This window comes from Podarcis pityusensis (assembly GCF_964106645.2).
Source record: "Podarcis pityusensis genome assembly, chromosome: 7".
In the NCBI taxonomy this organism is placed as follows: domain Eukaryota; kingdom Metazoa; phylum Chordata; class Lepidosauria; order Squamata; family Lacertidae; genus Podarcis; species Podarcis pityusensis.
In genome coordinates this window covers 51,088,309-51,102,063 of record NC_138031.1, presented here as the reverse complement: position 1 = coordinate 51,102,063, position 13,755 = coordinate 51,088,309, and the positions used below count along the sequence as shown (strand labels likewise).

Genomic DNA, 13,755 nt, shown 5'->3' with positions numbered 1-13,755 from the left:
GAGTCCTATATGACTAAATTGTTGCACTAGCAGAAACCAGCAGAACTAGCACAGTTAGACCTCCCCCTCCCTGCCCAAGATCTAGGGTGGAGAGAAGCCCCAAAACACCACAGTGTGGGAGGGGAGGGAGATTATGCTGTTGGAACAAGCAGTTTATTGCCCAAGGAAACCTTCTTGGTGCTAATCTTACGTTTTTTCCAATCAGCCTATCTGGGCATGCCCTGATATTAACCCATTTTGCTGTAGTTATCACTTTTTGCTACAGTTCGACAGTTTTCACAGGCTCCTCCCCCTCCCAACATACATTAACTCAATATGAGCTATAGCAGGAAGCAAATTCACACTGCATCCAAAACAAATTTACAGCCTAGGTCTTCCCCCAAAGAATCCCAAGACCTGTAGTTTCCTTTTCATAGAGTACACTGTTCCCAGCACACTTGACAAAACTTCCCAGGATTCTTTGGGGGGTGTCATGGGTTTTAAATGTATGTTGCACTTCCAGAGTATATTCAAGCACCTGTAACATTGTTAGGTTTCCCGCCCCCTCATTTTAGAGCGTCATCTGTTTGAGAAAAGAAAAAACTGAACAAGAGACCAATTAACATCTTGATTTTTTAATAGCTTTGTTCTGTGGTTTGACCACAGCTCCTTAAGAACAAGCATAAAATCTGTATTTAAAACTAACAACAGCACTTAGAGCAACATTTTCCTTTAAAAGTATTGCAATAACAGACCTTAGGTCTAAAAACTAGAACATCACCATTTGCTCAGTTAAAAGGAGGCAGGTACACAACTGCTGAAATCTTTTTCTGCATATAACTGGAAGTTACATTAGAAATTAAGCAGCAAATTGAGGTTAAAGGGAACAACAGACGCTTAAAGCAAGTTAAGATTCCTTGTAGTTTCACATGAACCACTACCAATAAGTTTGAATAAAAACCATGTGGTTTTTTTTATTTCCCCCCAGATACCTTTAAAAAGTTTAAATGAAAGACTAAATATTGTAGATAGTGCTGTATTATTTGTATTTTTGGAATAACTTCAAAGAAAATGAACACACACAAACAACCGAGGCAGACATAAGAGCAGAACATATGACCCAGTCTGGAAAGCAACAAATCATATGCACCTTATTGTGTAACGCAGATTATAGGCTGGAAAATTAACACTAAAATAATAATAAAATGTACGGAAAGCAGGCATGAATGCAGCAGTAAATTCAGTATCTAATAGCCAAGTTAGTGTGCAAACAATAGAAACATTATTTGCTAGTTGAAGACCAAGGTCTCTGGTAATGTGTAAATTGCTTTAGTACTGCACGTAAAGAAAATAGTTACTCTGATAAAGTCTGTTTTAATTTTTGCCGTCTTAACAACATGCCTTTAAGCTCTTGTTCCAGAGGGAAAGTGTTTGGTTGTATGCAGGTTGTTGTGGGGTGGGGTGGGGGGCTAAAGTTTGATTTAAAATGATAGATATCTAATAAGTGGCAAAGTCTGAACGGAGCTCCAGGTCTACTTGACAGGTTTTTATCATATCTTTCCTCACTGCAGATTCAAAGCAGATTGATTATTTTTAAAAAGGAGGGTTTTGAGGGTTTGGGGGTGTTGGGTTTTTTTGGTCCAATGGGTATAAAACATTTTGTTATTGCAATTTTCAACCTGCATGCTAAATACCACCCTGCACACAGTTCACTAACATGCAAGGTTTCATCTACTCTGGAGAACATCACAATAGCGCAGAGCGAGCAAGGATATGGTCAGCACAACAAAAGTTTAAAAGGTTAGCACTCCATCTCCCAACCAAATGAACAAACAATATTTAAACCGTGCACACAAGTTTTTGGGAGGCTACTTAAAAATATCTAGTGTGGGTGTAGAGGTGGAAGAACAGAACACATGGCAAAAATATGAAAGCTCCACAAACACCACAGTACTTGAGGATGGGGATAGCAATTAGTATCCTGGTACAGGACAGAAGTATATATTTCCTAGAAGGATATCAACAAGCAAAACTGCAGGCCTGGTACAGAAGTAACGATAGGCTATTAAGAGCTTAGCAAATAACACATTTCTGAACTTGTTTGGCCTTGTTGACCTCCACTGTGAAAGACAATGCAGATTGCTCCTCAGATTTGGATCAGTCCCTCCGGCAATGACCTGGATAATGATTGCTGACAAGGGCAGCCAAACACACACAAAAAAAACTTTTTAAGCACAGCCTTTGAAAGCCACAATGTCTCCTGAGAACACAGCCACCACGAGACATGGAGGACTTCTCTTCATTCCCGTAAGTTAAGTCAACAAAGGTGTGGTCCAGCTTTGCTGGGGGTGGGCTAGAAGAGACCGACTAGGATAGTTCTATTGAGTTTAACCTGAAAGGCATCCACATCATCACCGTGTCACTCAAGAGGAGGAAAACATAGACTTGTTAGAGAAACGAATTTCACACTCTTGAGTAACAAGGTCATTCTGAAGCTGTGAACCAACAAGGATATTGAAAAGGGTTCCTTTAAAAAAAAGAAAAGAAAAATAATTACAATATTCTGCTGTCTTCAACACTAAAAACCTGCCTTAGTTTTTTCTGAGGTATTTGCTTTGCCTAATAAGCCTAAGCTGCAGAAGCAGGATACAGTGCAGACAGATGGTGAACTTGTACTGCCAAGGCAACCTTGCTGAGCACAGCACCTGCCACACCAAACAATATTTTCCTTGTTCACATCAAGGGTCTAAGTCCTGTCTCATTATCCAAATTAAAAACGAAGTCGCAAAAGCAAAAAATAAAATAAAAAAAAAATTAAAAAATGCAATACACTCTTTCATAAGAAAAGAAAGAAAAAAATCCATTGGCCAGAAAAAGAGGTCTTGCAAGAAAAGTAGCTTGCATCCTTCAAAAGTCACCATAATGTCAAGCATTCCCAAGTTCAACCTGCAATGGGCAACCAGAACCTTTTAAAATCTTGTCTGTCACACACACACTGGATGGATAAGTTGGGAAGACACATCAAGATGGCAGTGCTTGTGTTCACTAAAATGAAAAGTGCATGAAAGTTTGTGGAGTGGAGAAGCTGCAAAATTCTGTTATTTTTGTGGGAGGGTAGCAGCAGTATGTGTTATTCCTTATATCACTTGGGTTATAAGGACTGGATAGCAAGCCTTGCATCACAGTGACCAGCACATTCCTACTGCAAAGGAAAGATGTGCAGGGAACACCAATTTGCCCCCCTTAAGATCACTGCCTGGACCACACACCAAATTTAAAATGGCAAAAAAAAAACCCTGCTCCTGTGAAACAAAAATGCTTGTCCATCTTACATTTTGAAGGGTGGTTTGGAATTAAGTTCCTGCTTTAACCAAATCTTATTTTAAAATGTTGGCATTTCAAATATAGGTGTTCTTCGGATTCAGCCCATCTCTAGGTTGATCGTGTCATAAATAACAAAAAGAAGCCAAGGCTGGTCTAATCTCATAACAAGTAAAGCAACAAGGAAAAATCAGCAGCTAGCTACAACGTTAAGTATTTATGCATTTAAAGTGACACACACAAACACCACTCACAAGTGACTCCTTACAGCAGAGATGCATCAAGCAACCAATTATCATCAACAGGCTAATAATCAAAAGTGGTTTGTTCAAACTTTTTTTTCCCTTATAGTACTTTGATATTTCATAGGAAAATAAAAATACATGGGACTTCCTGTCCTTTGTATGCATTCTTTTGCAAATTCTTACAAAAAAGGACGAAGCACATAAGTAGGCATTCACAAGTTCTATGCCTTTTTGTGTTTAAACAGTTATCTTCTATACATTATGTTACAATATTAACAATGGGTTTTGTTTCGTTTTTCTACCCATTGGGTAGGATATGTGCATAATATATTCATGTTATATACAGCACCCTTAAAAATCAAAATTGAAGAGACGGATGACCAAAAAAAGCACCATTTTCAGTGAGGCACAACAAAGCTGGGAGAACAGGCTCGATTCAAAGGATCATTCAAGTCACTGGGAATGTTTCTACTGATTTCAATGGCCTTTGAAGTTTCAAGCCTAGAGAGTGCAAGGGGGGTGGTTCCTGAACTTGAGGCACCTTAGTTGCTTATGAACTATAATCGTGCATACCTCCAAATGATATATTTTATACACACATGTATACATTTAAGTCATATCCCTTTCATAACGTATGGGACAAACACCGACAAAATATTTATTTATTTGAAGGGCAAAGATATGGGGTGGGGAGGGAAATGGAAATGAGATCCTAGCACATACCATGTTGTATCCAAACAAAGAACCTCACATACCAACTCTACTTAAAGCAGCAGCAGCAATACTGCAACGAACAGCCTGATCCTACACAGAATTACATCAAATTAAACCCATGCCAATTTGAATGGAACAGACTTTCATGAATACAACTGGACGACTCAACAGCCATCATTGTCAATACACACGTTTGGTGGGACTGGAATAACAGATTTTCCCGTAGGCCAATGGACAGTTTTCTAGCATTAAAAGGGAGTTGGATATTATTCAGTGTATTGGATTTCGAACCACCAAAATTCATGTAAGCTGGGGAAAATATTTGTGTTTGGTCTTGTTTAAGACATGTTCCAACTAGTCTCAGCACTTCCATTTGTTCTTCAGAACAGAAAGAAGCAATAAAAGACAGTATGAGAGCTTTCACCAATATATTTGTAGTTCTAACATTTGACACTGGTAGTTGTCATCACTGTAATATTATCAGAAAAAAATTAAACCAGGCAAATGAATCACCTAAAAAAGTAAAGCCACCTTCAAAACTGGCATTCAAAAGGCAATTTACCATACCACTGACTTCAGCAGGAGTATGTTCAAATAAAGTAGTGAGTAAGCCTGTCTATTATGGAAAGTCCGTAAGTGAAATGGTTAGTTTGGCCATAAAGTATACCGTTTCACTACATGTCAATAATTGGATAATCTGATTACCTTCAGAGTGCTTTTAAGAGTATGCCCCTCGGGTGCCAGGGAAGGAGGGTACAATTCAGTGGGGGGGAGAGAATAAATCCTTATTTTGGCAAATGATGGGTGGTTCCTTTGTCAGCATAACTAAAGAATGTCATTGTCTTTTTATACCTTGTCACACAAAACTCACTTGTCTTAAGCCATTGGGGTCATCCAAATTGCAAGCATCAGTCTCCATATAGGGGCCTCTTTATTTTTAGGGAACACTTGTTTGACATAGTCCCCAAAGCCTGTAGCAAGCACTTTTCCAATATATACTAAGTAGCCTATCCATCAAGGAAAATGTATATGAATGAGCCCTGTCTCTAGGAAGACTTGGAACAACAACAATAGCATTCTATTAGAGTTAATTTAGGAAGGGAAATCTTCCATGGAGTTCTAGAAAACAAGAAAAATTAAGCCTTGCTTGATGGCCTTAGCCATATATATTTTCAAATCCAATTCTAAGCACTAGTAGCAGTAGAAACTACCTGGCAGCCACAGACTTCCCCCAAGGATCATACCAGAGGACAAGAAGAAATTACTTTTGCCATGCCTCCATTCAAAGAATGGGAGGAAAATTGCATTCTTCCTAGCCAAATCTAGACAGACACATACACAAAGGTGCACATACACTTTTGAGAAAGAAAATAATGGATTTAACAGAATTTTTTAGTAATATTCGCTGGCAAGCAAACAGTGAAATGAAGGCAAAGAGCGGATTTTTAAAAAAGAAAAACCTTTGCTCATTTTTCTTTAGGAAGGTAACGATCAAAATTAAAAAGCAAGTATTGACCAAACTACACCCACAGACAAGGTAGTGATTGTGTGGTGTTGCTGATTCTGCTTCCATAGGTTCAAAAAAATGCTTTTCTACTTGCATGAATCCAAAAGTAGTCCTGGACAGGACACTTGCAAAGAAGAGAGATCTTGCATGGAATGAAAGTTCTCACACATACGCCTGGGTGGGGTATGGGGTAGCAAGAAATATAAAAAAGGACCCCTGGACGGTTAAGTCCAGTCAAAGGCGACTATGGGGTTGCTGTGCTCATCTCACTTTCAGGCTGAGGGAGCCAGCGTTTGTCCACAGACAGCTTTCCAGGTGGTGTGGCCACATGACTAAACCACTTCTGGCATAAAGGAACACCGTGATGGAAACCAGAGCACACTGAAACGCCGTTTACCTTCCCGCAGCAGCAGTGCCTAATTATCTACTTGGCACTGGCGTGCTTTCAAACTGCTAGGTTGACAGAAGCTGGGACAGAGCAACGGGAGCTCAACACCATCGAGCAGATTCAAACCACTGACCTTCCAATCAGGAAGCCCAAGAGACCCAGTAGTTTAGACCACAGCACCACTCGTGTCCCAGCAAGAAATATATGAACAAGAAGAACATATGAAAAGAAGAAATAACTAGAAGTAATCACCTGACCAAATACTTGTTGCATTCTCGTGACAAACACTTCTGCCTTTTACCAGCTCCTCTCAAATTTGTAGCTCTAAGGGCAAAAAGGCTTAATTAGTTGATTTATACCATTCAAAAAAATCCATACCAAACCTCTGGAATAGTACAGAAAAAGTTTATAAAATCTGAATAGACAGGACATTCAATGTATCTACAAAAGCAAATATTGAAGTGATATATAGAAATTCCATTGGCTTCACTACACTGCCATTTGGAAATTATGTCAAGATAACAACTTGAACAATTCTGTGCATTGCACATCATTTTAGAGACTTTTTTTTTTACTGAGTTAAGTGTTCTAATATTTTCAAAGGGTTCCGCCATCCCCAGCTACCTCCATGCCTATAAAGCAAAGGTAGCATTGTTTCACAACAAAGTTTCCCTCCAAATTAAAAAGATATATAAATGAAGGTTATTTTTTACTAAAGCTATCCAAAAGTTGGAATATGAGAGATGTTGTAGCAAGGGGTTTGATTTGTATGGGGGGAGGAAACACCTCTGCCTCCCTAGTTTAGTCTGTAGCTTGAAAAACATTAAATGCCTAAATATTATGATTCTGTGTCATACATTACACAGGCACAAGAACAAAAATAAATTATGGTGTGATAACACAGTATTTTCAGAACAGCAAAGTGATCTGGGGTTTTTCTTGGCCAAGGAGCATGCAGTTAACTGAACAGTATGAGATCTCTTGGACATATGAAACTGCACGGGCAGTTTTGAGTTTCTGCATGCATGATGTTTCAAAACAAGAAAACAGAATTTCTAGCAGTCATGCTATAGTGCAGCTTCAGCGGACCGAAGACTTACTGCATCCTGATGACACCACCTGTCCCTGTTGATTTAGCATTATCATGCCAAAACAAGAAAAGTGGTACCAACCAGAAACAGTATCTGTTTGTTGCACATTACAAGTCACTGTTCTGGAATGTGTCCACTGAGCTGATGCTCAAGACTGCCATTTTGATTAGCAAGAATAAATGTGAAGACTGGTAAAGCTCCTGTGTGGTTTGCATATGTTAGTATCACTCCAAACACACAAATCTAGATGCATCTTTAAATGTTCTACATACAAAGAACTCATTGTGCAAAGTGGTGTGAGGTTATGGTATACAAGGAATGCCCCTATTTCATAAACATATCCAATCAGTATTTTGTGTAAAGGAACTGGAAGACATAACAGATGTAACTTAATTTCATGCCCAACACCGAACAAGTAGCAATGAAGCCCTGAAAATGTACATGGAGTGCAATGAAATAAGTAGCTCCTATTGGTACTTTCTTATAACACTTAACTTTCACTTTTAAACTGCACAATTAAAAGAGTCCTAAAACAACTTCTCAAATTTAGGCTAAATTATCTTACCACCTTAAGCCCCTCAGTTCACCATTTTCACAAGTGAAGAAGTTGTGAGCTAGTTCTGAGCTAGAATTCTTCTAGAGTTCTCAATAGGAATCGCCACATAAACCTTTATCATTTCCTTCCTAGGAAGAGGCATTTATAACATTTTAAATAGTGATCCCATATATGCAGGCCTTTAACAAGTGTTGAATAAAGTCTGTTAATACTAGCGAATTTTTCTCTCCTCCACAGGAGAAACGGAAGATAACACTGCAAATTTTGAAAGAACTAGATTTAGATACAATTGATTTTCAAAACCAATTAAAGAATGCTGCAAAATAGTTTAATCTGTACTAAACTAAAAGCAATTTTAAAAGTCAAGTGTTCCTTGATTGTACATGGTCTCAAGCCCTAGTTGAAATAAGCTTGAGAGGTGAAAAAGGAAACTATTTTTTGCATTATTCTCCTGAATAATATCTGACGTTTGGGGGACTGCCACACACTAACAGAAAAATGACAAGGGATAATCCTCAAAGTTGGGTTTCAGTCCCCTCTTGCATATAGTCTACAAAAAAATGGAGCAGCCAGTTTCCACACATCCTTTCTGTCATAGGTTGGTTTGGGCATTGTGTGTGTCTCTATAAAGAGAAGATGCTCCCTTCTGAATGATGCTAAACATGAAAAGGTTTGGGACCTTGATTTTGTGGTCTATACACACTTTTCATGTTTCATATTGCTAGTCTTTGGGCAGGACCAGCCCCACCCTGACACAGAGACAGCCACTTCAAACAGCTGACTTTGGATGAACTGAAAGGGCAACAGTCTGTCTGTGTGCTTTTAATGTTAAGGAGAGGGACTACCTCAGATATCAAAATAATCTTGACCAGCTTTTGCTATTATTTGCCAAGACTTGGGTGCAATATTTGGGAGCAGGCCTCTGTAGCGCTTGTCTGAGGCCGGAGGTGGGAGTCTTGTTGGAATAAAGTTATAAACTCAAACAGTGTAGGTCCAGCAGGCTGCTGGTGAGCCCCCCAACCCAACCCGAGGCCTGGGGCAAATGTATCTGGCTCCCCCCCCCACACACACACTACATGGGCCTGCTTGGGAGAGCACTTGTTTTCAGATGTAGCGTTGATGAAATTTTCAGCTTAGAACTGATTTTTTGAAGTCATCCTGCACCAAGTCAGGATTTGTTTTGATTTAAGAAATTATCTTGCATTTTAAACATAGCGATCCACCCCTTGACATCCCTTCCCACCTCATTCAAGAATATCTGCCCCCCCCAAAAAAAGAATCCATGCCACATTAAGTCTTGTCCTGAAGCAAGTACAAAGGATGCACAAAGCAGCACATTAGAATTTATGCACTTCTAAGCTCACTAGCAATTCTCATCCAAGATGCTAAACAAGCTTTGTTCTCATTAATGAACCTGGGATCAAATTCATTATGTCAGGAATGCCCTTGCAGGTGCGAAAAAGGACAGCAACAAAGGAGAAACGTCTCAATACTCACAGATGCAGCAAAGGAAAAAGGAGGAAAGAACCCAACAGCCAGCCAAGTAGAGATTGTCCCAGCTCAGGAAGACATTAATGTGGTCTCATATATTTAAGTTGGAGATTATGTATAAAGGAGAAAGATGTTTCAGCCTTGATACTGCTTAGACACATAACGATGGGCCATCTCATGGGTAAGCATCTGCTCATGAATATGCATATATCTTTAAGCCCTCACGCCAAATGCATGAACGATGTAGAGCTTTCTGAAATAATAAAACCTTTGAATAAACACAGGAAATCGGGAGAGCTCAGGAACTTGTGGCAGCCACCTAGAAATAATCCTAACCCTCTGCAGATCAGTGCTTAAACTTAACACTAGACCAAATCCAACAGCATTACCTTTTATGGAATACATTCTTGGCAAAGCAGGGAGGAAATTTGGAGTCCAGGTGATCTAATGCCAACACCTACTTGCCCATCGGTTGATCCAATAAGTACCAGTTTGTCAGCTGAGTTCCAATTAACGACTGCTGAAATGCAAAGACCTTAGAGGTTTGAATAAATTATCAGATCATACAACAGGAGAAACTTTCTACAGATGCAAACTAATTTAACACATGTGTAAACTTTAAATCCAAATTATAATATAAAGGTATGCCCCATCTCTAACTATTTAATTCTGTAATATTAAGTTCAGAAACATCTCACTTGGAAATCACATTAGGCAGGAGCTGAAGAACAGCTGGTCATTTAGTCTCACTGAACAGAGTCCAGTGGATATTATTAAATGGATACTACTAAATCACCTTATAAGCTTATCTCCCTTGAAAGGAACAGCATTCACAAAAAGCAAGAACTTCAATATAGCCGACTTGTAGTGGCTGTTCACACAACTAAGCTATCACGAGATATTTAGTTAACACGTGACAGACAGAGGTATGCAAGTCAGCCCCGCTTACTTAGATGAGAAAAAGAGCTTTTAAATCATGGCTACTTTAGGACAATGAGGAAGTGGGCTCTGGTCAGCTCACAAAAAGCTTCTGTGGTTTTAGATTATTAGCTAGACTGTCCCTCAAGCTAGTCATCAAGTTCACAAGCCACCTTAGATTAATGAAAGCATATTTATACAGAGAAAACATCTAAAGCACAGATACACCACACATGCTGATTTGGCATAAAAACTCTGCATAGATCAGAGACTCCGTTCGGCAATCAGGTTTCAATCTTAAATTCCTTTAGTTTGTGAAGTTCAACAGAAATCCAAACTTCATCAAGCTGAGCAAGGGCTACAGTGCAGGTCATTACAATAGTTGGTGCACCTGTCAGCTGTTCCGAGTTTGCAAAATGGTGCCCTTAACGACTATATAAAAGGGAGACTTCCAAGGGAAATCTTTGCCATGCAGCTAAAACTCTCTCAGGAATATCAAAATTTAAGACGCTTTCTTTTAAAGTTCATTTGTTAACTGCATTTGAAGTACCTGTTTGTGCTTTGTGTGTGCTTTGTTTTCACAACCAGTCCCCTTTGGAATACCTTCCAATTTCATTTGCAACACAGGTGATCAATCACAGAATGAAATACAAATTCATTGGGATGCCTTAGGCTGCATCTTCTTAAAAAAATTAATAATATATATGGTACAGTTCTAAATGATTTTCAAAAACATGACACAGCATGATCCTAAAAACAAGTTTACACAACTGTTTGCACACTCGACATAAACCAGTTCAGATCAGTGCATGAAGACATGATTAACCAATTACAAAACTGATTAACTCAGATTCCCAAACAATTCCCCATAGCATTCTAATGGTGCAAGCTCTGCAAACAACCACTTTAGCATTGTCAAACTAGCAGAAGAAATGGAAGCTACTAGGGAAAGGCCTTACAGAGGTCTGATCTAGCACACAAAAGATAATAGGAAAAGCACAACAAAAGTGCAATTTAACAGCAAAAACTCATAATGTATGTTTAAACCATTTATTGTAGGATGTCAGGCTATGCAACTGATTATGGGCTCCAGTGAAGATAAAAATCTGCAGAAGCTTTAGGTAACAAGGACACTGCATAATTTTTTTTTAAGAGAGGGGGACAAGCAATAAGATTTAGTAATAATCACACACAAAAAGGTAAATGCATCTGGCATTTTTATCTGCTTCTAGTTAAACAAATGGCTTATAGCAAAAACCACCTAAAGGAAACATCTGTAATTTCACATTTGCTTTCTTCCACTCATAAATTTCTAAGACAGCTTGCCAATGTCCCGTTTGAATGCAAAAATTATTGCAAAGGGTAACATGTTAAGATGTCTTTTGCTGTTTATTTATTTATGGAAAATGGTAAAAGATCTGATTAAATCAAAGTCCCCTTTCAATGATTAATCAACAGAAGCCTAGACAAATTTCTGAAGAGGGTTCCTAGGGGCTAATCATTATTCCACAGGTGAAAAGACAACATATAGAAGAACTTCATGTAAAACAGTTCTCATATAGTGCAAATTTAATACACTTGTATCACAACACAAATTAACTCCTCGTATTCATCTAGGTTTTTCCCTAACTTTATACCTTGGCACACAAAACAGAAATGCTGAGTCAGATAAAAAATTCACACTTCTGGGAGGGCGGGGTAAGGATAGCAAACTGGCCAATTTTGCCCCCATTTAACTAGTAACCCTTTCTTGTCCTCTTCTTTTAGCCATTCACTCAATATAAAACTGGCTGTGTAAGCCATATTTCTGTGCTAAGTTACCTCTTATAATTAAATAAATTCAAATAGTTTATTTAAAATAATAATAATATATTCCCCCACCCACCCCCAAAAAGAAAAGAAAAGTAGAACACTGCTCATGGCCAAACTGAATGGAAGGTTGTAGTTGTTTCAAACCACTTTTCATGCAATTCCCCTGAAAGGAATCAGAAACAACAGCTTTGCACGTTTGGTTTTACGAAACCGCATCACATGAAACTTAAAACAATATTGTGCACAGGGGCATAGAAACTTCTACCATGCTCCTGCTTGATTCTTCCATCTCTTCAAGTGCATATGGAAAAGGAAACTAGACAAGGTTTCCTGGTTTCCTGTCTTTGCCTTTAATTGGGACTATTGTGCTCTCCGAATTGTTCTGTTGAAACTGAAGTCTGCTCCCCCTATGTGACGAAGGAGGGGCGTTGCTTTGCTGGTGATGGAAAAAAGAGGAACCTGGGTAATGCCCCATGACCTCACTGTAAGTCGGGGGTGGTCCTTCCATCCTTCCATTACTGCTATAATTGGTTGCACTTATGCCCGAATTGCTGCTTGGTGGGCACGGGCCCCCATTGTACATTGAAATGTCTATCAAGTCGCTGTCAAATATAGTTCTGTTGGGTGGTGCCCTCACAGATTCTCTGTTGAGTTCCATCTGTTGTTCTGGGTCCCGAAGCTGCAGAGTGCATGGCCCTTGGTATGGTGGCGGCTCTTCACCATCGGAGAGGGAGATCGTAGGAGGGAGGTCAATCTCGTGCTGCATGTATGGGTAGGTTGGCTGGAAGCGGCTGAAATGTTCCCTCTGCATAAAGGATGGAGCAGTAAACCTGTCTCTGGACCGTGGGGCATACATGATCTGCAGTGTGAAGGAGGAGGCATCAACTAATCAATAAAGTTAAAACCTAGTTCACACATGTATTAGACATACTCAGTACAGGACACATAACAGGTGTGGGGTAGAATAACGTGGAAGCAGCATCATAAAGGGTTATTTTCCTGGATGATATTCTCCAAGATGTCTTATATAACCCAAGCATCTGGGCCAAGGAAAAGGGCACGGATGAGTTTCAGTCATAGGACAAGACTTCTGCAAACAAATTAGATTTAACCAATCAGACAAATTGAATGAATTCTAAAACTTAGGAAACTTCTGATCCAAAATTATATTCTCCAGTGGGTCTTTGATTCGATTCCTTGAACCCTAGCCAGTGTACAACACCTGAGGAGGACCTGTGGCCCAAGGAGCTCTACATAGTGGTACCTTGGTTTACGAACTGAATCTGTTCCGGAAGTCTGTTCTTAAACCAAGGCGTGCTTTCCCAAAGAAAGTAATGCAAAATGCATTAATCCGTTCCAGACTTTTAAAAACAACCCCTAAATCAGCAATTTAACATGAATTTTACTATCTAATGAGACCATTGATCCATAAAATGAAAGCAATAATCAATGTACTGTACTATAAAATAAAACAGTATTGTGGATGATAAAAATGAAAACTAAAAAAATTTCTTACCTGCACTGATGATAGTCATTGTTTGGATGGGGGGGCTTTTATCCATTTCCGCAGTCACACAACCAATCAAACAGTAGCTGAACTGGGATCCACACAGATCCCCACCCCCCAATGCTGCTGTGGGAAATGCTCCCTAGAGTGCGCGCCTCCCGCAGCGGCATGGGGGGGGGGGGAGCTGCGCACCTGCAAACCAGCTGGCTGGCGGCACGCAGCTTCC

General features: G+C 39.4%; 1 protein-coding gene and 1 long non-coding RNA gene across 6 annotated transcripts in view; one reads left to right on the top strand and one right to left on the bottom strand.

The window, feature by feature from the left end:
• LOC308481681 overlaps positions 1–13,755 on the top strand; it is a 33,831-nt gene that overhangs the window by 9,967 nt on the left and 10,109 nt on the right. The window lies entirely within an intron of this gene.
• Positions 599–13,755, bottom strand: part of LDLRAD4 (low density lipoprotein receptor class A domain containing 4) — a 287,894-nt gene continuing 274,737 nt past the window's right edge. For all 4 annotated transcript variants that reach the window (XM_081014289.1, XM_081014287.1, XM_081014290.1 and 1 more), the window contains one exon: positions 599–12,881. In XM_081014289.1, the coding sequence (XP_080870415.1) occupies positions 12,339–12,881 (543 nt within the window). In that variant the 3' untranslated portion in view covers positions 599–12,338. The remainder of the gene's footprint in view (positions 12,882–13,755) is intronic.